This window comes from Octopus bimaculoides, chromosome 1 (assembly GCF_001194135.2).
Source record: "Octopus bimaculoides isolate UCB-OBI-ISO-001 chromosome 1, ASM119413v2, whole genome shotgun sequence".
Lineage (NCBI taxonomy): Eukaryota > Metazoa > Mollusca > Cephalopoda > Octopoda > Octopodidae > Octopus > Octopus bimaculoides.
Window position 1 is genome coordinate 192,445,834 of NC_068981.1, and position 25,309 is coordinate 192,471,142.

Below are 25,309 nucleotides of genomic sequence, written 5' to 3' on the forward strand. Positions count from 1 at the left end.
TAGAAACATTAGTAACAAGGTTATTGTATCTGAAGTCAATTACAACAGAATCAAGTTTATGTCAAGTAACTCTAAAATTAAAAATTCTATATACCAGTGTAAAATTACTTCTGGTAATGAAGTATTTTTTTTTATATTGGAGGCACATCTCAGTTATCTAGAAGAATTTCTAATCATTACTCTACATTTAGGGATATGAATAAATGTAACAGTACAGGACTTATTAAATTAATTTGGTATCTAAAAGACCACAATAAACAATTTAATTTAGATTGGTTGATTCTCTTAATCTCCATACCTTACGACAAAGGCAAGGAATTCTGTCTTCTCTGTAACTCTGAAGTATTTATTATTCTTTTTTCTAAAAATTCCCTTGTAAATACAGTTACAGAGCATTATATATAATTTAAACATTAAATTTCTTCTTACATTTCACATTCACTAAATATATCTTTTTCCAAGTCTATATGGTTTTATTTAATATACATATAGTTATATACTTCTCATTTATTTGGTTTCTTCTTTCTTTTACCCCTCCTCTTTCTACAGGCTACCTTTAACGTTATATCATCTAACGTTTTTTTTAAACAAACTTAATAGCGTTCAGTTAATCACTATACATATCCATCATTTTCTGTTAAAATGTCTTATTGATGAGTTTCATTTCTTCATTTCCCTGAAGAGAAGATTTCATTGTTTTACACCATTTTATTCCTTTGGAATAATACCAGTGATATCTTCGAAACATGTCAGAAGTAAAAGAATTTGAATAACACCTGCGTTTAACTCCATTTATTTATATATATATAAATTGGCTTGCTAGAGGCAGAAGTGGACTCCATATATTATTTCTAGGTATTGAACACTATTTTATGGCACACATTCAATTGTTTTGTTATGTCCTTGTTGCTCACTCCAATAGTTTTCAAAGCAACAATCTGGTCATGTTTTGCTTACGATACCATGTTTGCTTACAAGCATGTTTTAAACGAATGAAACAAAAAACATGCAAATCTTTATGCAAAGTGTAGATAATATTACCTGAACCGATATACTTTAGGAAAAGTTTTAAACATGGGTAAATCTGTTCACCAACTATTTGTATTGGGGCTTTTGGCATGAATGCCAAGCAGTACAGCATGTCGTTTCCAAATTTCTGGCAGAGTGAATTGCGTCACGGTGCTGTTTTTCTCACAGACAGTGCCCAACTGACCCTACTATACTGTATTGTCGACAAAATCAAAAACCAACAATGTGCATGCGTGAAATTGGAACCTGGTGTAGCCTTGCAGCTTACCAGTTTCAGTCAAACTGTCCAACCCATGCCAGCATGGAAGGCAGATACTAAATGATGATGTTATTAATAACTTGATTATATATTTGTTTTTTAGCTCGAGTCGATATGACAACTCAGCAACTTATTCTCAAAATCCAAGGTGGTCGTGCTTTCCTTGACCATCTCAGACAGCCTCCTGGTCAGCCAGCCCAGTCGTATTTTCAACTTCACATTTTATTTGAAAACCAAAGATTCAACACGCAACGTGTACCATGTACTTGTGATCCTGCCATAACTGGAGAGTTCCATCTCAAGTTCAGTAAATCTACACAAGGTTAGTAGTGACAGTTATGCACTTTTATATAATAATAATAATAATAATAAATGCCCTGGTGCAGTACCAGGCTGTGGCTCTCATGGCTTCTAATCTTAACTGATTGGAAGTGTTATCATGTACATTGTTTTGTCTTGGTATAAAAAAAGATGGGCTGCAGCAAATATTCTGCTCAATACCACAGATTTGCGTGTCGGTTGTTTGACCATAACCAGTTGAGCATGTTCCTTGGTGGCTGACGATATGTGCATCTCTGATCACGAGGAGAAGTAGTGGGAGAGCATCACAGCCATGTGCTGAGAGGAATTCTTTGGGGTTTGCATAATTCACTTTTGGGTGTTTCATTCAACATCTTTGTTTCATTCAACATCTTTAAACAACCCTTATTCAAAGACCTTTTGAATGGGAAGGGCTACTCGACCTGAAGAAAATTCTAACTGGGCTCCACCTGCAAGGTCATGCGCTATTTATCTTGATATAAGATCACAATGTCATGCACATATGGTTGTGATGCATATGTCATTCACATATGGTTGGGATGCATATTTTGCCCCAGTGTCACTTTGGCATGCACTGCTCTCTCACTCAACAATAATAATAATAATAATAATAATATAATAGTAATCAATTATCCCCCCTCTCCTAAAATTTTAGAGCTTGTGCCTGAAATTTTTTGGAAGGAGATTAGGTGATTACATCATCCCCAGCACTTGATTGGTACTTCATTTATTGACCTCCAAAAGGATGAAAGGCAAAGTTGACCTTGGCAGAAATTGAACTCAGAATGCAAATTTCGAAGAAATGCTGCTAAGCATTTTGTTTGGTATAGTAATGACTGCTAACTCGTCAGGTAGTTTGAAGGAACAGGCAAAAGGTGTTGTTGGAAGTTCTATGCTACATGGCACTGAGCAGTGATGGTCATTGCTTTGTAGAATCCAAAGGTACCTGCAAGATTTGTGCCCTCCTTTATGTGGCAAGTAATCTTATTTAGGTGTAACATTGCTTCTCCAATATTGGAGGCAGAAAAATAATAATTATAGTTATAATAATATAAAAATGATTTCTAATTTTGGTACAAGGTCAACTATTTTTGAGGGGATGGGGAAGTAGATTGCATTGACCTCAGTACAAATATCCAGTTTGATTGTTTCTTTAATAAGGTGTTTCTTAATTATTAAAGCATATTTACTCTTTTTCTAATGACTGATATTTATTTTTTTTTTCAGCTCTTACAAGTGTTGCTGATTTATTAACAATATCAGATAAAATCAATATTGTTTTAATACGAACTAATAACATGGGTGAGAACTTCTTGGTTGCTTCCCATATGTATGACTGGCGGCCTGTTCTGTCTAAGGGAGAAATGACTGCCTCCATTGATTTAATAGGAACAGGTAATCTAAATTTCTGGAATTAATTTACATTTTGTGTTTACCAAACCTGAATGAATTAAATGCTTGTGATAGTGATTGAATGAATGAATATTTATTTCTTTATTGCCCACATAGGGCTAAACATAGAGTGGACAAACAAGGACATACAAAGGGATTAAGTCGATTACATCGACCCCAGTGCATAACTGGTACTTATTTAATTGACCCCGAAAGGATGAAAGGCAAAGTTAACCTCGGTGGAATTTGAACTCAGTACATAACAGCAGATGAAATACAGCTAAGCATTTCGCCCAGCGTGCTAACGATTCTACCAGCTCACTGCCCTTTGAATGAATGAATATTACCATCATCATGGGTGTGGGTCAGGTTGGTGATGGTGCCACAGACACAACCTCCACTCCTTGATGCATAAGTCTTGTCTGAAAGTCAAGACTGGTAAGTCCTGTACATTCCATCAAGGTCTTTGATGTGACAGTAACAAAGGGATTAAAGACACTACTTGCTTCTCTTAACATTAATCACTGAACTGTAAAAAGCACCTGTGCTAGCACTGCATAAAAAGCACCCAGTACACTCTGTAAAGTGGGTTATATTAGGAAGAGCATCCTGCCATAGAAACCATATCAAATCAGACAACTGGAATTTGGTGCAGCCCTCCAGCTTGCCAGGTCAAACCATCCAACCCATGCCAGTGTAAAAAAAAAAAAAATTATATAAGTAAACTGTTTGGATATTTTACATCTTTGGAATAAGTTCCTGATGAATAATCTATGGTTGTGTCATCTCTATCATCATCATCATCATTTAACATCTGTTTTCCATAATGCCATGGTATAGACGGTTTGACTGGAGCTGGTAAGCCAGAGAGTTGCACCAAGCTCCGGTGGTTATTGATAAATAATCAATGGCTGTGTAGTTATTGAGGAATATTCAATGTCTGTTATGAAGTTTGCTTTGTAAGTACATGATTTGGTGTCTGATCTCACCACTTGCTCTTAATGTAACTGTCCTATTGCATAGCCGTTTGTCGACAGTTTTGTAGTTGGTAATACTGGAATTCTGTCTATGTGGACTGTTGTCAATCCTGAATAGTAGACTCAATCCATCATCTGGTTTAATCCATTCAAAACAGTCCCTGATTCTGACACAAACTTCTTATTTTAAAATGATCTAAATTAAATCCTTTACTAGTTGAGAAGTCATGTCTCTCTATGATCAAGGGAGTCGGGTTATCTACCAAGGGGCCTCACAGTGACAGTCTAAGGCCACTAGAGATATGTCATATAAAAACATCTCTGTAATTATAAATTTATACAAGAAACTATTTAGAAAACCTATTTATATGTGATATATTATTTATTTATTATGGAGGCAGTGACAAGCGACCGAGTCCTTTGGCAATATACTGTGCTTGAGAAGATTTGTCAAGCCAAGTGAGGTCGTTAGTCATGCCTACCAGTGTTTCGGAACTGCCACCCATGCCAGTGGCACGTAAAAAGCATCCACTAGATTCTTGGAGTGGTTGGCATTAGGAAGGGCATCCAACTGTAGAAACTTTGCCAAATCAGATTGAAATCTGGTGCAGCTCCTTAGCTTACAAGTTTTCAGTCAAACCGTCCAACCATCCAACCCAAGCTAGCAGAGAAAACAGACATTAAATGATGATGCTGGTGATGATATATGTTATCATCATCATCATCGTTTAACGTCCGCTTTCCATGCTAGCATGGGTTGGACGATTTGACTGAGGACTGGTGAAACCGGATGGCAACACCAGGCTAGACATGGTTCTCAGATCCTGTTGACGCATTCAGTTCATGGGAAGCAGACATAAAATGATGATGATGATTTTAAAATTAGTAAAATAAAATAAATTGTTTTCTTTTATTCCTTTTTAGGTGGAGTTCCTGTGGGTTTGTTGGAAATACAATTACAGTTGTTTCCGAATTTATCTATGAATCCATCAAAGGAAGCTGTTACCAAACAAACAGAGTCTGAAACGGAAAGTCAGCGCATGAAAGAGAAGAAGTTTATAGCTTATGCCAACAGTTGGTGGAGTGAATATCTACAAATAAATGACACTTTCAAAGATAGAATTGTGAAAATATTTGCTCAGGTTTGAGTTGTTCTATCTATCTTTAAAATTATTGTCAAACTGAAATTGTATTAAGTTTACATGGGTTGGCATTAAACTAGGACTACTGCTAACCACAACATCACCATCATAGAGGTGGTGGTGGTGTCTTTCTGTCTTTATGTTTGTCATTCTATTTTCATGGTTTGATAGGGCTTTACACTCATTTGCAAAGATTGTTTGTGTGAAGAAACAAGAATTATTAAAACTGTAAAACCATTTTGGCAACTTCCCTAGTGCTGCTGCTACTAAAAAGTGCCTAGTACATGCTGTAAAGTAGTTGGCATTAGGAAGGGTATTCAGCCATAAAAACCATGCTAAAGCAAGCCTTGGAGTACAATGGATCTTGTCAAACAGTCCAACCCATGCCAACATGGAATATAGATGTTAAATGATGATGATATTCAGTTTGTTTGGGGTACCTAACTTTCTAAAATGAGTTACCCTCACAATGGTCGAGAAGTCATCTCTCTCATTTCAAAATAAATTAAATTTCAGATTTGTATTGGAAACATGACAAAATAGACAGTAGAGCACAATGCAGTCCTTCGAGCCGTACCCTCATGAAAATCAGTTACCTATATCTGCCAAAATTACAGAAATATTTTTATAAAATGAAATGGAATAATTTTGTTAGCTAATATCTCTTGTAAAAGATATTTTTATGTTTTCATTCTCATGTTTCAGGATGAAAACTCCAAAAACCGTTTTGTTTGTTCGTTTGTAAAACGTCTCAAAGCCAACCGATTGTTGAGTTCTGCACGAGAGGCAGCACGGTTTGTCAGTCTAATCCCTGTTGGAAAATCAGAGACAATAGGACATGCAATGACATCAGAAAGATGGACTTCAATGCATTCTTTTCTGTGTTGTAATAAAGGAGTGAGTAATTCAATTCTCCTTTTCTTTTCTTTTTTATCTACCAGTGCTCAGTTGGCTTCTGTTTATAGTTTCTTTCACGTTTGTGGTATTTGTAGCTTGGTCATTAGTTTGTATTGTTGCTGTATAAAGTTTATATCAGTTGGCATTAAATTAGGACATTGATTGGTGTCTGCAGCAATTAGGCTGTTGGTAGAGAGTTCATCAGAGAGTTAATTAAGCTCTGCTGTAATGATGAGTGAAAGTATAACATTTCAGGACCTTTGCTTTGTTTTGAGAGAGTGAGGGAAGAAGAGAGAGAGAGAGAGAAAAAGAGAGGGTGTTGTTAGTTGGGTTGTTGACCTATACTTTATCTCTTTTCTTCACCCTTTCATTTAAAAGCCAAGCATCTCAATCAGTGGTTCTCAACCATTTTAATATCCAGGCCAGATCCAAAACCTGGATTTCTTTGAGGAGGCCACACCAAAAAAAGTAGAACACAAGTCAAAGAAAAATTTATTATATTTATCAAGAGAAGACTGTTGAGGACTGCTGGAAGGATGCTTTGAGAGCTGCATGAGGCCCTGGGAGCTGCAGTTGGCAGCTGCTGATCTAAATGTTAGATTCTATATTCCTCACAGTATTTAACTCTCATTGATTAAATCAACATTAGCTAACAATCAGATTAATTATTCGCAGATGGAAATAATTATTCATATTGTAATGGTTTCCAAATTATAATTGATGTTCCTGTGTATATAACAATGTATATATAAATATTGAATGACATCAGGTAAAATGGGACAATATATTATAGCTAGTACTGTTCTACATTTTTATACACACTGTTTTTATACATGTTATAAATTTTATAGACTCTTTTTATATATATTGTTTTTATATTATAAATCTTACACACCATTGTCATATATAGAAATTTAATACACACTAGATATATATATTTTATAGATTTTATATAAACTGTTTTTACACACAAATTTATACACACCGTTTTTATACAAATAAATCTTATACTCAATCTTAATGTAAGGCTGTTTCTAAGTGTGTATATTATTATCACTGTTGTAATTTTATTTCTCCAGGGATCCATGGATCATGCTATTTTATTGTGTAGTCTGTTGCTTGGCTTTGGTCTAAATGCATATGTATGTGTAGGAACCAAGTCAAAAGGCAGTATCCACTTTTGGGTTGTTACAATCAGCTGTGAAGGACTGGTAACATTTTGGGAGAGTTTAACTGGTCTTACGTAAGTTAGTCTCCACATTTTTTTAAAACTCGAATTCTTCAAGAAATATGTATAGTGTTAATTTGAAAGTCAGAATGTAGTTATAAGCAAGAATATGTCTTAATTAGTTATTAAACAACATCAGCATACTGACCATACTCAAATATTGCAAAGAACCCGACCATGTGGTCTAGGGATCAGTCTCACTGCATGATACTTTGACTAAGTCTTCTACTTTAGTCTTAGGCTGACCAAAGCCTTATGAGTGGATTCAGTTGACAGGAACTGAAAAGAAGCCTGTCCTATATCTATGTTTGTGTGTATCCTTGCCTTGATATCATGTGATAGTTGTAAACAAGCATCACCCTCATACAAACAGTGTTTGTTTCCTGCCTTTCATGGACAACATGTCTGGCAATGGGTAAATACCTTACTTAGAAACAGGTGACAGGGAGAGCATCCAGCCATAGAAAATTAGCCTCAACAAACTCCCTCTAGCCCATGCAGGTATGGAAAAGACATTAAATGATGATGATTATACATGTACTTGTGTGTGTGTGTGTGTACATGAATGATAGTCTTCTGTACAGTTTCACTCGCAAGGTTTAGTTAACCTGTGCAGTGGGATCAAACCTGTGCTCTTTGTCAACAATATTAGGACAGGATATTAAATGAATCAGTTGTATGCCTAATGTTTGTAATCTTTTTTTAAGAAATCACCATCATTGTTTTAATGTCGACTTTTCGATGCTTGCATGGGTTGGATCCTTGAAGAAGACACTTGCCCATGGTGCTGCATAGTGAGATTGAACCTGATACCTATGGTTCAAAAGCTCACTTAACCACACAGCCACGTCTGTGCTCATGTTGTTTTCTATTCTGTGTATTGTGGACTAGAAGGCTATATCACTTGTGATACTGTCATGATTAAATGCATCCTGTACAATTCTACATTCTATTGGAAGGTTTCAATTTACATTACTTTAACCTTTTCGTTACCATATTCCTGTTGAATTATATTGTCTTTGTTTCAATTAATTTTAAAATTAATGAATAATGAAATAACTTTGTTACTATTAAGCTGGTTTTTGGGTCTTGATTTAACACCTTTTGATGGTTGATTTGAATTTTTAATACTTTAGAAATAGAAGTTTGTATCATAGAACCAAAGTCAGTCTCAGGCAGGATGGTGTCAAAAGGGTTTATTAAAAGATAATTTTCAACTCAAAAATTGATTTCCTCCATAAAGCTGGGAGAGATAATTTTAAAAAAGCGTTTTAATTTTTTTTTGTAGGTATATTCATAAACCTTTAGATCAAAATAATCCACCTCTGGCCAAGAAATATGCTCATCCTATGCCTTACAGAACTGTAGGATGTATCTTTAATCATTGTCAATTCTATGCCAATTGTCAGGTAAATATATTTATTATATCTATTTCTCAAAACAGATAATTTTTCATATACATCTACTCATTTGTCCGTGTGTGTGTGTATATATATATATATATATATATATATAAATAATCATCATCATCATCATCATCAATTAACATCTGCTTTCCAGGCTGGCATGGGTTAGACTGTTTGGCTGGAACTGGTAAGCCGGGGAGCTGCTCCAGGATCCAGTCTGATTTGGCTTGGTTTCTACAACTGGATGCCCTTCCTAATGCCAACCACTCCATCATGTAAAAGCACCCATTACACTCTTGGAGTAGTTGGCATTAGGAAGGGCATCCAGCCGTAGAAATCATGTCAAATCAGACTGGAGTCTGTGCAGCCCCTCGGCTTTCTAGCATGGACAACAGGCATTAAATGACGTGTATGTATATAGATACACACACATACACACATGTTTATATTAATAGCTTTTGTCAGAAATGATATCAGTTCTCTTGCATCCATGCATTGCATTAAGAAAACAAAAGTTAGCACAGAGCCTTAGTCACTTAAAAACATAATTGTTTGTAATCATTATCTAAAGTTTAAATATCATACACATGAACTGATGTAAGAATAATTAATCATAAATGGCTATTAGTCATTGAATGGAATATAAAAAAGTTGCTCTTTAACTGCAGGCCAGTCTGATTCAGCAGATGTTCTAGCTGTGACCATCCTGTCTTTCAAATAGCTGTATATCTATGACTAGACTGTCCAATATGTCCTGTTTTGAAATGGTATTTCTAAAGATTGAGCATAGATGTGCCTTTGTTGGTTCACATCTGAAGAGCATTATAACCTATGATGTTATATGACAGATGGAGAATATACAAGGTACAAGGATGATAAAAACTGATCTGACTGTAGAATTAAACTACTCAAGGAATGTCATACAGAAATATGTTTCTTTATAGATCTATTCAACCCATATATGTGAAAAGGGATGTTAAATCTATGATAATAAAGAGCAAAACAATCTGAATTGTCCGATATTTTTCATATTATTTCTGATATTTTTCATATTATTTCTGATATTTTTCATATTATTTCTGATATTTTTCATATTAGAATGTTTTTATAGATTTTTCTTTTTTTTGTATTTGTATTGCATACAGTAGTAAAATATTTCCTTTAAAATTATTTCACCAGTCAAGTGATGCCATAGAGATATGTGAATTCAATGTAAAAGTATCAAGCAGTTGGAAATCTATGTCTGAGAATGCCATCTGGTCAATTTGTGAACCTTCTTCTTGTCCTCTCTGGCCTCCACTTTGCCCACTTAGACGTAATCCATTTGACACAGTGAAATATAGTGATCTTCTTGAGAAGCAACTTTGTGATTTAGTCGTTGCATACAGACAGGTAATATAAATATGTTCTGAAATATTGATTTAACCAGTTCATCATGTTATTTGGAAGAGTTAATATTTTTTTTTTCAGTGAAATATTCCCAAACTTTGGTTCAAGTTAATTTATTTATATTATTCTTATTGTCCTCATAAAGGAACCTCTGCACAGAAGCCTATCATATATATGTGTCCATGATTGTGCTTATCTTTACTGGTATAAAAAAACCAGTGTTGTGTCAAGAACTGTTACTTAGTAATTTGACAAAATGTAGATCAATAAAATAAATACCAGATTGAAATCAATTCATTCAATTAAAAATTCTTCAAGTTGGTGCCCCAGCATGGCCGTAGTCTAATGACTGAAACAAATAAAAGAGAAAAGAATGTTCTAATGATTTTGCCAACTTGCTGCCTGTGGCAATAATAATGAAAGTATTGTTATTATTTATTTTCCAGAATGAAGGTCTCACAACTCAGTGGGATCACGAACTTTCTTACTTACTGACATCTTTGCTGTCTTCTCATGAATGTGAACGAATTACAGGTAACCACTCATTTTAATCTCAGCTAACTTCACGGTTTCAGGTTCAGCCCCATTGTGGCACTTTGGGAATGTTTTTCATGCTGTAGGGACCATGCCAAAACAGACAACTGGAGTGTGGTGCAGCTCTCTGGCTTGTCAGCTCCTTCCTGTCAAACTGTCCAACCCATGCCAACATGGAAAACATGTTAAATGACGATGGTTTCTCAAGGAAAAAAAATAGATGTAAAATCGAACTACAGAACTGCTACTCTTCCATAACGTGTGTAGCATACAGTAAACCATGTTGATTAGTCTAAATTATACAGTCATTTTATAATTAGCCCTGGAACAATGACTCTGGTGAGCTTAGATGATAGTCGTCAACGTTTAGTCTCCAGATTCTCTGCTACTTTGCATTGATGGTTTGACAGGATCTGTTGAGCCAGAGGATCTGTCTTCTTTGCCATGGTCTCAATGGCTGGATAGCCTTCCTGATACTAACCACTTTGCTGCATTATATATTACTAGCAACACCTAAATAAATTCCATGGTTATTTTGAAAACTCTTAGATTGTTGTTAGTTTATACAGAACCAAGAAATACATAAATTCTTTTGAAATTGTATTTTCTGAAGCATTTCATTTTTGAGATGATGTAACGTCCACACAGGTAGTATAGAAGGTGCAGCCTTTGGAGTGAACATCTTTGAAAACTATATTCTTTGTTATGCTCTTTACAGTTATCACTTATCTTTTATGTCAAGAAGTGAATGTGCTTCAGAAAGTATTACATATATTGTCCATGAGAATGTACTCTTTTAGATTTTATTAATTATGTGAAATCTTTGCTTATGAAGGTTTTACTGCTGGTAACGAAGAATTTCAAGATGCCTTGCAGCAAGCAATTCCTGAGAAACATACTTTCAGTGGTTTTCCGATTCAGCAAAAACACACAAACATTAAAAAGTTGTTTCATGAAGCTCTGAAGTAAGTTTTTAGCTTTTATTTTCATTTGTGTTTTTTTGTTAAAAAAAAATTGAAATTTTATTATATATACATGGCTGTGTGGTTGAGAAGCTTGCTTCCCAATCATGTCTCAAGCTCAGCCCCACAACACAACTTGATTTAATGTCTTCTGTTATATTCTGGGCCAACCAAAGTCTTGTGGGTGAATATGGTAGATGGAAACTGAAAGAAGACCATGTTAATGTGTGTGTGATTGTGTTTCCTCATTTTGTCATTGTGAGATAATTGTAAATGAGTGCCATTCACACGATCAGTGGCTTTTCATTTCCAATCTTTCGGGAAAATATGGCTGGCTATGGGAGAAACATTACCTTGCTTGGTGACAGGAAAGGTGTCTGGCTATAGAAAATCTGCCTCAGTGAACCCTGTTTGACCCATATGGACATTAAAATGGTGATGATGATGATGATGATTTAAATTAGGTAGTATAAAATGTGGGTGAATGAAGTTTGTACATTATTGGGGCTGTCTGGAACAGTTAAGCAGTAGGGCTCCTACACACACACCAGTAATATACATTAAAATAAAGTTACTTGACCAGTGGGATAGCACTGTACCTCACATCTTATTGTGATTATACATAACATCTATCATGTTTAACCTCAGGTTAATCCTGATATAGCAGAACTATGATCAACCAGGACCATCCTATTTTTGTATGTGTATTGGAATGCATTACCTTCTGTATCTTTGCTTATTTTAAGCCAGTAGAGTGTGATATGAGGGAAATTTGGTTACTGGTTCTAGCAGGTGGAGGTTCCTTCATTGACATGTTATGTTAGAAAGTGATTCAATTTCATGTTTATTAAAACCCCTGAAATATTTTATTAAAAGTTATGACCTTTGTCAAGTAAATACTCTTGGACTTAGTGAAACATTTACTTTTTCTATTCAGCTTGTATGTATTGTTTCACTCACTCCCCTAATTACATTGTTTGTTACATTTACTTAGAGTGAACAGAGACGAGTAGAGAAGACACTTTAGTGTTGCAGAGGACAAAGCAAACTCCCTGTTATTGGTGTCATGAAAATTGCACTCTATACACTCTGTAAATGTGTTAGGAAAGACATGCAACCATAGAAGCCACGCTGCCTCCCAAAATGGAACATACGAGTAAGATGTTCTCCAAAATGTTTCGGAAGGCAATAACTCCTCTGCGTAAGAACTGTTTCGGACTATGACAACTTGTTCAACAGTGATGATGATAGCACCATCATCATCATCGTTGTTATTGCAGCAAGCTGGCAGAATTGTTAGCTGCATTTCTACTGGTTCTTTATGGTCTCAGTTCAAATGCTGCCAAGGTGTTTATTTTATCAACTCTGAAAAGGGTAAGAGGGTAAGTCAACCCTGGTAGCATTTGGACACAGAGTGTAAAGTCAGAAGAAATGCTGTTAAGCATCTTTAACAGTGCGGTAACAATCCTGCCAACTCACTGTTTTCAATTACTGATATTTATTAATTACTAATAATATAATAACTGATATTTCTCTCATTGTCTTTTTCTCAGGTCCTCTGTTTGTCAAGACATCATTTCATGCCGAGGAGACAAAGTCCGCCTGTCCGTCAGAGTCTGTGTTTTTCCCTACCCTGAAAGTGTATGTGCAATGTGGGCCATGTTTGCTTGTGTTTGCCAAAGGATTATTTAAACAGTATTTCATTGCATAATCATTTTTACAAATGATTCCTCATCAATTTCCATCAAACTCGAATTTTTACGATAACCTGATAAGTAAGAATCATTAAGATTAATCAGACTAATTAGACATGTTATTAACTTTTGTTGTTATACATTTTGTTAGTGTGAATCTTCTTCAGCTGCACAGTTTTACTTATTTATATATATATATATATATATATATTCATTTATAATTATATAATATAATTATATTAAAGGGTGTGGATAAACCCCACCAACACGCTAGAAATAGACGCCAAATGGCTCTACAAACAGGTGCTAACGGAGATGTAGTTTTTAGAGCCATTTGGTGTCTATTTCTAGCGTGTTGGTGGATGTTTATCCGCATCCTTTGATATAATTATTAATTAGTATAAATTGTAACCCGTATGTTTTTTTTTTATTTCATGCTGGCCACTTGATAAAATCATTAAAGTGGTTTTATCCTTAATTTTGTATAATATATATATATATATATATATATATATATATCAAAGGATGTGTTATACTATTCCATAACCATACCAACAATCCAACATACCTCCATCATCAGCTGCCCCACGGATATCATTATGGTTTTGACACCTGGACAGTGCCATTCAATCCTGCAGTGTCAACACACACACACACACATATATACACTTTCATCTGAAGTTTACAGTGGCATGAAACTCAAGTTGTGAGATAAACTCTCAGCAACAGTTACACGTGTGTGTGTATGTGTATATATATATATGTATATATATATATATATATATATATATATATATATATATATATAGCCATATATATATATAGCCATATCTTTTATCTTTTACCTCTTTCAGTCATTGAGCTGCCTTAAAGGGATTAATCGAACAAAAACAAATCACCCTCAGCACTTATATTTAAGTCTGTTACTTATTGTCAGTTCCTTTTGCCGAACCGCTAAGTTATGGATGTATAAAGAAATTGATACAAGTTGTCAGGCAGTGTGGTAGAGACAAAAACACACACACACCAATACGCACACATGTGTGCAACAAGCTTCTATATAAAAGGCATTGGTTATCTAGGCCCTATAATAGGAGACATCTACCCAAGGTGCCATGCAGTGGGATTGAACCCAAAACTGTGGTTGTGCAAAGTGTTCTTAACCACACACCCATGCCTGCATGATGTGTTTGTGTGTGTGTGTATTTTTGACAGGGACTTAAAAGTTTTGGCCACTCAAGCCGTTGTTGGACTGCTGATAATGGCTTAACTGGTCAAAACTTTGAAGTCACTGTCAACCATATTCTTGTTTAAGAATAAACTTGTATAGAGTAACCCCTCAGATTAACGTAAAATTGTCTTTATTGTAACGAAACATAAAAGCAATAAAATGTATATAAAATTAATACTCAGCAATTACAGAGTGGCTTAAGGGGCTGAGAGTTTCATGCATTGATTTTCCTGTTTGCATCACCAAACTTTTATATATATATATATATATATATATATATATGTGTATATAAATGTATGCATATGGTAGCTGAAGTTATTGAATATACCAAGGATACCTCATTTCAGAAATGTATGGTTGTATTAATCCTAAAATGAATTTATTTAAACGTTTATAGAAGTAAAATTACTTTACATAGTTTATTGTTATTGTTCAATTTAAAAAGATCACCAGCTATGTTATCTTTCATGTTGAACATTTATTTTTTAATTAATTCTAGAAATGTTTTTTCTTGTTTGTGTATTCATTATATGAAAATTTCCTTCTGTTTAAGTTATATTTATTTATTTTTAATTGGAAGCCCATTAAATTAATATTAGAAACCATGAAAAAAATTATGGAAATGTCTAAATATTTTTATCAGTTTATTTGAAAAACAGTATCATGCCAGTTTAGTTTTTGGTAACTATTACAGCATCATGTTTAGATGTTGTTTTGGTTTCAGTCTTTCTCAGAATTTCTTAGTTCTAAGATACTTCCTGTTTTAAAGGAATCCAAATTAAAACCTTCCAACGAAATTTCATGTTACTGTATACGGTACACCTTTTTCTTTCTTCACCAAAAAAAATCACTCTAGATTCTAAATGCTAAGTTCGGGCTCCCATAAGCCCTATCTCTCAACTACCATATTTGTTCACTCAGATTGCTACTTTCCTAATCACTTTCACCAGTTTGATTGTCCAAATCACTCACATTGCCCGAGAAGTGTAAACTCTTTGTCTGAAGAATACACATCATTAATAATTTCCTCGTTTGCAAAGAGTGTAAGCCTTGCTTGTTTACAAGATAAAGTGTTGAGTTCATTACATGCCTGTTTTATCATAAAATTCTTCTCTTTTTCAATTAAAAACAAAACTGAACAACAGCTCAGATGGGGGAAACACTGTTAGCAATGAGTCATAAATACACTTGACTACAAAATAGTTGTGTTTTTAGTATTTTATTTTCTCTTTTTGTGTATGTTGGTCATCACTGCTTTATCAGGAATCCAGTAGCGATTTTGTTTATGCTATTCCCAGTAGGCTAGGAACACAGTATGATAGGGCTCATGTATGAATAACATTTTGATTTTGAATATGTACAACTGAAATTGGGGTACATCTAATACACCTGTATGTCTTTTATGCTGTCAAAAGCTTAATAATACCAAAGTTGTTTTACCAAATTCTCCTTTATTTTTCAAATGAATTGAAACATTATTTCAACAGAAATATGGTAACAAAACGGTTAAATGATAAATCTCCACCTTGTGATTTTGACTTGTTCTGTTTGTGTAAAACCACATTCATTTATCTGGAGTACTATATTTGCTGGCATAAAAGTTATCTTGGTACATTATAGATGTACCCCAATTTCAGCTGCGCATATTCAGGGAGAAAAGGGTTTAGGTACATTAAAGCATGTACTACAGGTCCAACTTTGCTTATAGGACCCGGGGCAATTTTTCGATATATTTTTTTTATAAAAAAAGTGCTCTTATGTGCAGACTGATATAAGGTTTTGTTCTCTTGAGCCAAGAATTACATTCTTTAAGTACAAACAGTTTATCATTGTGAAACTCCCCACATTCTTTGGGCTCTCATAATTATATAACTGCTGCAAGCATTTTGTAAAACCATAAAACATAATTTTGAATCAAATTTTTTTTCCTGGTGTAACCATCAATTAAAACAGATAGATTATATAGATCTTGAAAGTGATTTTTATAGTAATAATATAGTAATATATGTGTGTTTGTGTATTTTTTCCTTTTTAAGCTGGCAAATATGCTCTGGAAAAATTTATTACAGATTTCCTTATTGGTATTAAACTGCTGAGATTAAAAGATTTCCTGATAGTTTTTTCTATCATTAGTTTATAATTTTGATAAGGGACTGATTTTTAAAAATAAATCTTGCTTTCTGTGTTGCTAATTCAAAGATCAATTTTATCAATTACATCACTTATCATTTTACATGATTAATCAGCATATTTGAGACTAATTAAGTCAATTTTTATTCTCAGTAATTAAGAACTTTTTTCAGAATACAATCAATCTCTGTAACATTAGCTGCCGACTTTTTTTTAACATTTTGATCCTCTATTGACAAGGTGAAAACTATTTTGAATTTGTATTTTTATAGTATGAAAAATGTTTGGGTTTGGGGTAATAGTCCCACACTAATGAAAAATGTTTATGAGTTGAGGTTTATTAGTTGCACACCTAACTAGGTTTGGGGCACCAGTTTCATTCCTTAGTGGATTAAGGGTACCACACAACATTGAAACAACAATCTCAAGTGGATTTAATAATAGTTTCTTATTTAAGCAGAAGGCTAGCAGATTTGAGGGGAAGAGATTCATTGATGCCATCAACTTGTACTCCATTGACTCCAATGAAATAAAAAGACAAAGTTGGCCATGGCAGGATTTGAACTCAGACTGTAAAAGAGTCAAAAGAAGTACTGCAAGGCATTTTGTCTGATGCTCTAATGATTCTGCCAATCCATCACCCTAAAAGGTGGATTTAATAACTAAAAAGTTTGAATATTATGTGTTTTAATACTAAATACCAGATTGGAAAGGGTTATTACATATAGACCAGCTGATATGTATCGTTGCAAAAGGTTATTAGATAGGATCAGCTGATATTACAAAAGGTTATTCAACAGTTATTAGTGATCCTCTTAGGTAGAAATGAACTGATACATAATTGTATTTTAATACAATGATGCTAATAACCAAATAGTTTTGGTTCAGTAAATTTTGGGGTTTTTGATTTATTGATGAACTTTCTGTGAATGAGATATTTCTCCTCTGGAGGGGATAATTTTTTTATAATTTGAATATTTAAAATAAAATTTTTTAAAGACTTTCTTACTATCCATATTTTTAAATAATTAAAATCTGTCCATTAAAAAAAAAAATTCTGCCTCTATTTGTGAAATTTGGTAGTATAGTTTCCATAATTACAACTGCTGGAAAGTTGAGAAATTTCAAAACATTTTCACAAGATTTTCTAAAAAAAATTCGTTGTAAATAGTGTATTTATATTTTGTAACCAAATTTCAAATCCAGCTGTTTCCTTCAAATTCTATTTTCTAAATGTGATTTGTAACAACTTCAATCATTTTTAGCCATTTTGTTGTACAACAACAAAGAAAAAAAAAGGATAAAAGCACGACATCAAAATATTTTATATTAACATTGGACTGCAAAAAAAAAAAAAAATGTTTAAAAAAAATTTAATCAAATGTAACTTCATTTTGTTGTGTTATTTTTTCAAAGTCAGTTCCAATGTTACAACTTGTTATATTTTCTTTCATGTTATTCCTAGAGTTCAGTTCTTCAACAAATATCTCTAGGTTTTATAATTCATGATTCAAAAATTGTAAGTAAAAAGAGAAAAACTCATTTTGACAGATTGTGAAAGTTTGTTTAATAAAAATATTTTAAAATATTTTTGCTTGTCTTCAATTCAGCATCCAAATAATGTTAAGTTAAACCAAGAGCTGCATCTATCTGTAAAAAAAAAATGCCACAGCAGCCAAACATTATTAGCATGTTAGACAAAATGCTTTGTGGCATTTCTTTCTACTCTTACCCTTCTGAGCTCAAATCCCACCAAGGTCAACTTTGCCTTTCATCTTTTTGGGGTCAGTAAAGTACCAGTCATGTACTGTGGTTGATGTAATCGACTAACTCCCTCCCAGATAAAATTAGTGGTTCTATGCCAAAATTTGAAACCACTATTTCAAGGCAAGGAGCTGACAGAATTGTTAGCACTTCAGGCAAAATGCTTAGAAGCATTTCATCTGACTCTTTACATTCTGAGTTTAATTCCAGCCAAGGTAAATTTTACCTTTCATCCTTTTGGAGTCGATATAATAAATACCAGTTGAGCACTGGCGATCAATATGCTTGACTTCACCCCGCCCACTAAAAGTTCAGACCCGATGCTAAAATTAGAAAGAATTGTTTCAATCTGTATAGAAGGGAGGTAATGTGAAAACTTAGATTTCTGGTGGTGCTTTGGTTGTTTGATGCCTGTTATCTAGATTTATTTGACAAGAATACAGTGTGTACGATTGTTTAATGAACACAGGACTTCTCATACAGAACCAAATGTTCTTACCTACCCCACACCATGCACACAAACAGATTGAAACAATTCTTTCTAATTTTAGCATCGGGTCTGAACTTTAGTGGGCGGGGTGAAGTCAAGCATATTGATCGCCAGTGCTCAACTGGTATTTATTATATCGACTCCAAAAGGATGAAAGGTAAAATTTACCTTGGCTGGAATTAAACTCAGAATGTAAAGAGTCAGACGAAATGCTTCTAAGCATTTTGCCTGAAGTGCTAACAATTCTGTCAGCTCCTTGCCTTGAAATAGTGGTTTCAAATTTTGGCATAGAACCACTAATTTTATCTGGGAGGGAGTTAGTCGATTACATCAACCACAGTACATGACTGGTACTTTACTGACCCCAAAAAGATGAAAGGCAAAGTTGACCTTGGTGGGATTTGAGCTCAGAAGGTTAAGAGTAGAAAGCAGCGGTCCTCTGTTGGCATGAGTTGGACCTATGCAAATCATCATCATCATTTTCAATCTCAGTCACAGATTTTTTTAATTAATTTTTTTTAACTAAACAGTTTAAAACTTTGGATACTGGTTGAAGTTGTCATATTTGGGTAATTTTAACCAATCAATGATGAGTATTCAGCTGAAGAAAATTTCTACTGTTTGCGAAAGTAATGGAAGAGCAACAACATCTGGGTCATCGAGTCATGAAAGAGAGAGAGAGAGGTGGGAGAAAAGTATAAAAGATAAGGTGGGTGAGAAATAGAAAGTTCTTTTATAGGGAATACATACATGTGTGTGCGTGTGCACTTTTTCCCATCTTATCCAATGTGTCCTTGTTTATATAATGTTAGCTTGTGACATTCATTGAGAGAGATTTGGCTGTTATTTCCAGCAAATTGTAGAGAGAGAATGGTGGTGTGTTGATGATCTGAACGACAGCTTATATAAACTTACCAATCCCCTACCACTGCATTATCAATTTATTAAATCCTCTCCTTTTTCTTGCTTCCATTCGGGATTTTATCACTGCACTCCCCACCCTTCTCTCTACTCACGCTTCTTTGGCAATGTCCTGTCGCTTATATTGCGATCTCTGTACCTCAAGGCAGTGATGCTGGTGCATCGCTATGCCTTGATACTTCACTATGGTGCATCATTGTCCTGGTACTTGCCACCATCTATCTCTTTTACTCAACCATCCCATTTATATTCTGATCCCTGTCCCTTGCGAGTATGCCTGGCATTTTGCCACCATCTCTCTCCTGCTGTCTCCCACTCTTCTCTCAGGCTGGGTAACCATGTATCTCTTTTACAGCAGCACCCCTGTTTCTGTCATCATTTTTCTCTCTTTCTCTAGCTGTGGGTAACCATGTACCTCCCCTACAGCAAGACACCTGTTTCTGTCTGTCTCATTATAACCTTTCATCATCTGACACAAGATCACCTCCGATGCCCCCTCCCCTCTCAAAGGATCTTTGTCTTGCAAATTACTTGGTAACCCTGCCACTGCTGGTGCCACTTAAATAAGTCCATCCTGTAAAGTGGTTGGTGTTTGGAAGGGCATCCAGCTGTATAAAACATGCCAAAACTGACCTCGCCTGTGCTTGTGCCATGTAAAAAACACTTAGTCCCCTCATCTAGCCATAAAAATCCTGCCAAAACAGACAGTCTGGTGCAGGTTCCTGCCTGGCCAACTCCTGTCAAACAGTTCTACCCATGTCAGCATGGAAGGCAGACGTTAAATGATGATGATGATCCAGTTGTAGAAACCATGCTAAAACAAATGAGCCTGGCATGGCTTCCAACCTTGCCAGCTCCTGTCAAACCGTCCAACCCATGTCAGTATGGAAAGCAGATGCTAAATGATGATGATGTATGTGAATCCTTCATCACCATCATACTTGTGGTGTTATTCATGTGCGATTTTCTGTGAAAACATGTTCCTCCATTGTGCTACTTATGTTTGAAGGAATCAGGGAACTGTTTACCTTACTTGGAAAGAGGTGAGGGCATGAAGAGTCATAGAATACCTCTGCTTTAATGAATTTGGCCTGACCCATTCAAGCATGGAAATGTGGATGTTAAAATATTATGATGGTGATAAGGCTATTTTTAACCATACACCCTGAGTCAGTTTAAGGGGAATGGTTTACACAGGGGCACTGCTCCCTACTCATCTGATAATATACAAAAGTGAAGGAATGCAACAGAAGCAGATCCAATCGAAAGCCAAACCTTTAGGAATAAATAGACTTAGTATTTATTTAAGAACAGAGATTCCACTGATTTTGGTCAAGTGTTCTGTGTTAGCCTTAGTCTTTACTATTTAAATCAACAAATAAACTATTTAGGTCTTCTGTTGTTAGACCCAGGTAAGTTCTGATCACAGGTCTATGATCAAAAGGTGCTCCAGTCATAATTGTCTAATGTCCACTTTTTCATGCTTGCATCCATCAGAAGTGATTTGCTGAATAATAGTTTTTTTGGCAGGATGTTTTTCTTGTGGCTAACCCTCACTTGTTTCTGAGCAATGTAATATATTTCCCCCAGTCTTTTGAACACAAATAGCACAAGGGCCAGATGTAGTTCCCTGGAAAACTGAGAACAACTGACACTATTGTTTGTTTATAATTAGCATATGATACTAAAACAAGGTAATAAGAACATACACATATACATATATATATGATGGGCTTCTTTCAGTTTCTGTCTACCAAATCAACTTACAAGACTTAGATCAAGCCAGGACCACAGTAGAAAACACTTGCCCAAGAAGACACTTGCCATGTTGTGGGATTGAACTGGCAAAAACATGGCTATGAACCAAACTTGTTAATTACAGCCATGCCTGCTCCTCATCTCATTTTCAGGCATTATCAAAAAATATGTTATAAAATGTATCCTTCTTTTTTAAAGACTGTAAGATGTGGTTTATTGAAGATTTGGCTGCTATGCCTAGTCGATCAAGTGACCATGTAAAGCTCCTTCCATATCTGTATTAGTTGTATATTTTTTTATTTGCATTTTCATCCAAATAACTACAATTTCTGCTGGAACTCATAGATCCTAAAATACATTCTGGAAGTTTTTCTCAGCTGGTTTCATAACAACTAAGGAGACATAAAAAATGCTGGAATGTAATAATTATTTTACAACATTCTACTGAATACAACCAGAATCCTTCTCCAAGAAGTGTACATCATAATTCCAAGTCAAAGCTGGGATTACTTTACTTTTAGAAAAATAAGAAAACATTTTGTTTTGCTGTATCAACAGAGGAAAATAACTTTTCAGAGAAAAGGTATTATATTTCTTTTATTACTAAAACAAAACCAAATCATCAGATGTGAACAGTTGTGATAAGATTCCAAGTTATTTAAGTTATCTGATACCTGTAACTCAGAGATTTGGATAAACTGTGGAAAATAATAAAATCTATAGAATTTAGATAAAGGAATTTTCGACTTTTTTGGTTTACACGTCCAGAATTGAGATCATTTCAAGTTATAGAATTGCCACACAAGTGGCAGTCGATAACTGTTTCTAATTGAGGCAGAGGGCCAACAATTTTGAAAGGAGTGAAGGGGTTAGTCAAGACCATCAACTCTAGTACTTGATTGTTTCTTCATTTTTGTCAACACTGAAAGGATGAAGGCAAAGAGGACCTAAGAAAGATTTGATCTCAGAACATAAAGAGCTGGAAGATGTACTATGGGCATTTTGTTGGATGCTCTGATGATTCTGTCAAACCATGACCCTCCAGTGGTAATAAATAAAAATGGATCTCTGTTGTTTAATGTTGAGTATTCAGTTTCAATGAACTGAATTAATGTGTAAGTGGTTGAGTATTCCACAGACATGTGTGACAAAGCTGTACCTTTTGAATTACAGTTACAATCCACCCGATGGGCTTTCCATCTTTCTACCAAAGTTCATTCACAAGATTCAAGGGCTACAGAAAATGATATTTGCCCAAGATGCCATGCAGTAGGATTAACCATTTGACCATACTCTGCCTGGTGGCAATTAAAAATAAATGCTCAGTAATTTGTTGACCGACATATCAAGGTAAATGCATGTGTATGTGTGAGAGAGAGAAAAATATATATAACTTATAATGAATGCAATGAAGCACAAAGAATATATATGTATGTATGTATATATATATATATATATATATATATATATATATATATATATATATATATACATAGATAAATATAAATATATATACACATATACTTGCTACAAGCACAGTATTTATTGTTATACTCCTTTAACCCTTTTGTTACCATATTTCTGTGGAAATACATTGCTTTTGTTTCAATTATTCTTGAAAATAATGAAAAAATCTCAGTAAAAAAACTTTGTCATTATTAAGCTGATGTTTGAAACAAAAATTATCATGAAATTTTGATGGAAGGTTTTAATTTAGATCAAAATAGGAAGTTTATATTACAGAAACAGGGGCAGCCTCAGGTAGGTTGGTATCAAAAGGGTTAATTTAAGAGTTTTTCGAAATTTTTCAAGTCAGTTAATTAGTATGTGACAACTAATGACATTTGACAGGTAATGGTACGTGGTGGTAGTAAGTATAGGATGATCACGCAAGCAAGTTTGTTGTTTTTTTTTTTCCCTGTTGTTTTGCACCCAAATGGGTTTCGTGTATTTCTTACAGAGGTAAAAAATCAACACTAAGAACTGACACCAATGCAAAAAAAAATGGAACACAACTGGAATATCATCCGTAACTGTATTGGTACAGACAAAAAAGTCCAAAGGAATTGGCTTGGAATGGATTAGAGGTCAGCTTTGGGTGCCAGTGAAACTGGAATGGCTTTCATTTCTGATCTCATGCATAAAAATTCTCCAGACACAGTCATTAGAATGAGAGATATGATATTAGTTAACCACCAATAAAAGTTCTGTGGAAACCGAGCATTATAAATCCAGCAACAAAAGAAGTGGATTATATGTACTGTTGCAGCATAGTCCAGGCATTGTTTAGTTTTTTGAACAACAATCCATAATCCAAAAGCACTGAAAAATAAAACCAAAAATAAAACATCAACATAAATTGTGAGGAAGAGGAGGAGGAGGAGGAGAGATGAAAATACATGACTTTTATATTATTATTATTTATCTTTTAAGTAAGGTGATGAGCTGGTAGAATCGTTAGCACGTTGGATGAAATGTTTAGCAGACTTTCACCTGTCACCTGGCAGAAACGTTAGCACGCCGGGTGAAATGCTTAGCAGTATTTCGTCTGCTGTTACGTTCTGAGTTCAAATTCCGCTGAGGTCGACTTTGCCTTTCATCCTTTTGGGGGTCGATAAATTAAGTACCAGTTACGCACTGGGTCGATGTAATCGACTTAATCCCTTTGTCTGTCCTTGTTTGTCCCCTCTGTGTTTAGCCCCTTGTGGGCAATAAAGAAATAAGAATTTCACCTGTCGCTACGTTCTGAGTTCAAATTCTACGGAGGTCAACTTTGACTTCCATATTTTCGGGGTCGATAAAATAAGTACCAGTTGAACACTAGGGTCTATGTAAGCAACTCATCCCCACCTCCCACAAGCTGCCCTTGTGACAAAAAATTTAAAATAATTATCTTTTATGTTTTTACTTATTTCAGTCTTTAGACTGTGGCCATACTGAGTTTAGTTGAATAAATTGACCCCAGTACTTATTCTATTGGCCACTTTTGCTGAACTGCTAAGTTATGGGAACATAAACAAACCAATACCAGTTGCCAAGCAGTAGTGGAGGACAAACACACACACACAATATATATAAATATGGGTGCAGGTGTGACTTTGTGACAAGAAGCTTGCTTCCCAACCATATGGTTCTGGGTTCAGTCAGGCAGTGCAGCACCTTTGGCAAGTGCCATTTACTGTAGCCTTGGGCTCACCAAAGCCATGTGAGTGGATCTGGTAGATGGAAACTGAAAATTTGTCGTATATATACATGGGCATGGCTGTGTGGTTAGGAAGCTTTCTTCCCAGCTACATGGTTTCAGGTTCAGTCCCACCGCGTGGCACCTTGGGCAAGTGTCTTCTGCTATAGCCCCAGGCCGACCGAAGGTTTGTGATTTAATTTGGTAGGTGGAAGTTACTGCCGCATGTGTATATGTCTGTGTATGTGCTTGTGCCTCTCCAAGAGAGAGGGATATATATATGTGTGTGTGTGTATAAATCTATGTGTCTGCCCCCTCTCCAACACTTGACAACTGGTGTTGGTGTGTTTACATCCCTGCGACTTAGTGGTTCAATAAAAGAGACTGATAGAATAAGTAGCAGGCTTTAAAAAAAGTAAGTACAGGTGGGATCGATTCATTAAACAAAAAATTCTTAAAGACAGTGCCCCAGCATAACCACAATTTAACAACCGAAACACATAAAATATATATATATCGTCGTCGTTTAACGTCCGCTTTCCATGCTAGCATGGATTGGACGATTTGACTGAGGACTGGTGAAACCAGATGGCTACACCAGGCT

At 35.0% G+C, this 25,309-nt stretch overlaps 2 protein-coding genes across 2 annotated transcripts in view; one reads left to right on the plus strand and one right to left on the minus strand.

Annotated features, from left to right (window-relative positions):
• The window catches only part of LOC106871619 (centrosomal protein of 76 kDa), a 23,924-nt gene extending 6,834 nt beyond the window's left edge, over positions 1-17,090 (plus strand). Inside the window, exons 3-12 of the mRNA XM_014918187.2 lie at positions 1,392-1,610; positions 2,837-3,004; positions 4,903-5,120; positions 5,826-6,017; positions 7,097-7,260; positions 8,534-8,654; positions 9,831-10,043; positions 10,487-10,574; positions 11,410-11,539; positions 13,090-17,090. Of these exons, the coding sequence (XP_014773673.1) occupies positions 1,392-1,610; positions 2,837-3,004; positions 4,903-5,120; positions 5,826-6,017; positions 7,097-7,260; positions 8,534-8,654; positions 9,831-10,043; positions 10,487-10,574; positions 11,410-11,539; positions 13,090-13,228 (1,652 nt within the window). The 3' untranslated portion in view covers positions 13,229-17,090. The remainder of the gene's footprint in view (positions 1-1,391; positions 1,611-2,836; positions 3,005-4,902; positions 5,121-5,825; positions 6,018-7,096; positions 7,261-8,533; positions 8,655-9,830; positions 10,044-10,486; positions 10,575-11,409; positions 11,540-13,089) is intronic.
• A 5,013-nt stretch (positions 17,091-22,103) lies between these two features.
• Positions 22,104-25,309, minus strand: part of LOC106871610 (protein SYS1 homolog) — a 12,380-nt gene continuing 9,174 nt past the window's right edge. The window contains exon 3 of the mRNA XM_014918163.2: positions 22,104-23,846. Coding sequence (XP_014773649.1) covers positions 23,606-23,846 — 241 coding nt within the window. The 3' untranslated portion in view covers positions 22,104-23,605. The remainder of the gene's footprint in view (positions 23,847-25,309) is intronic.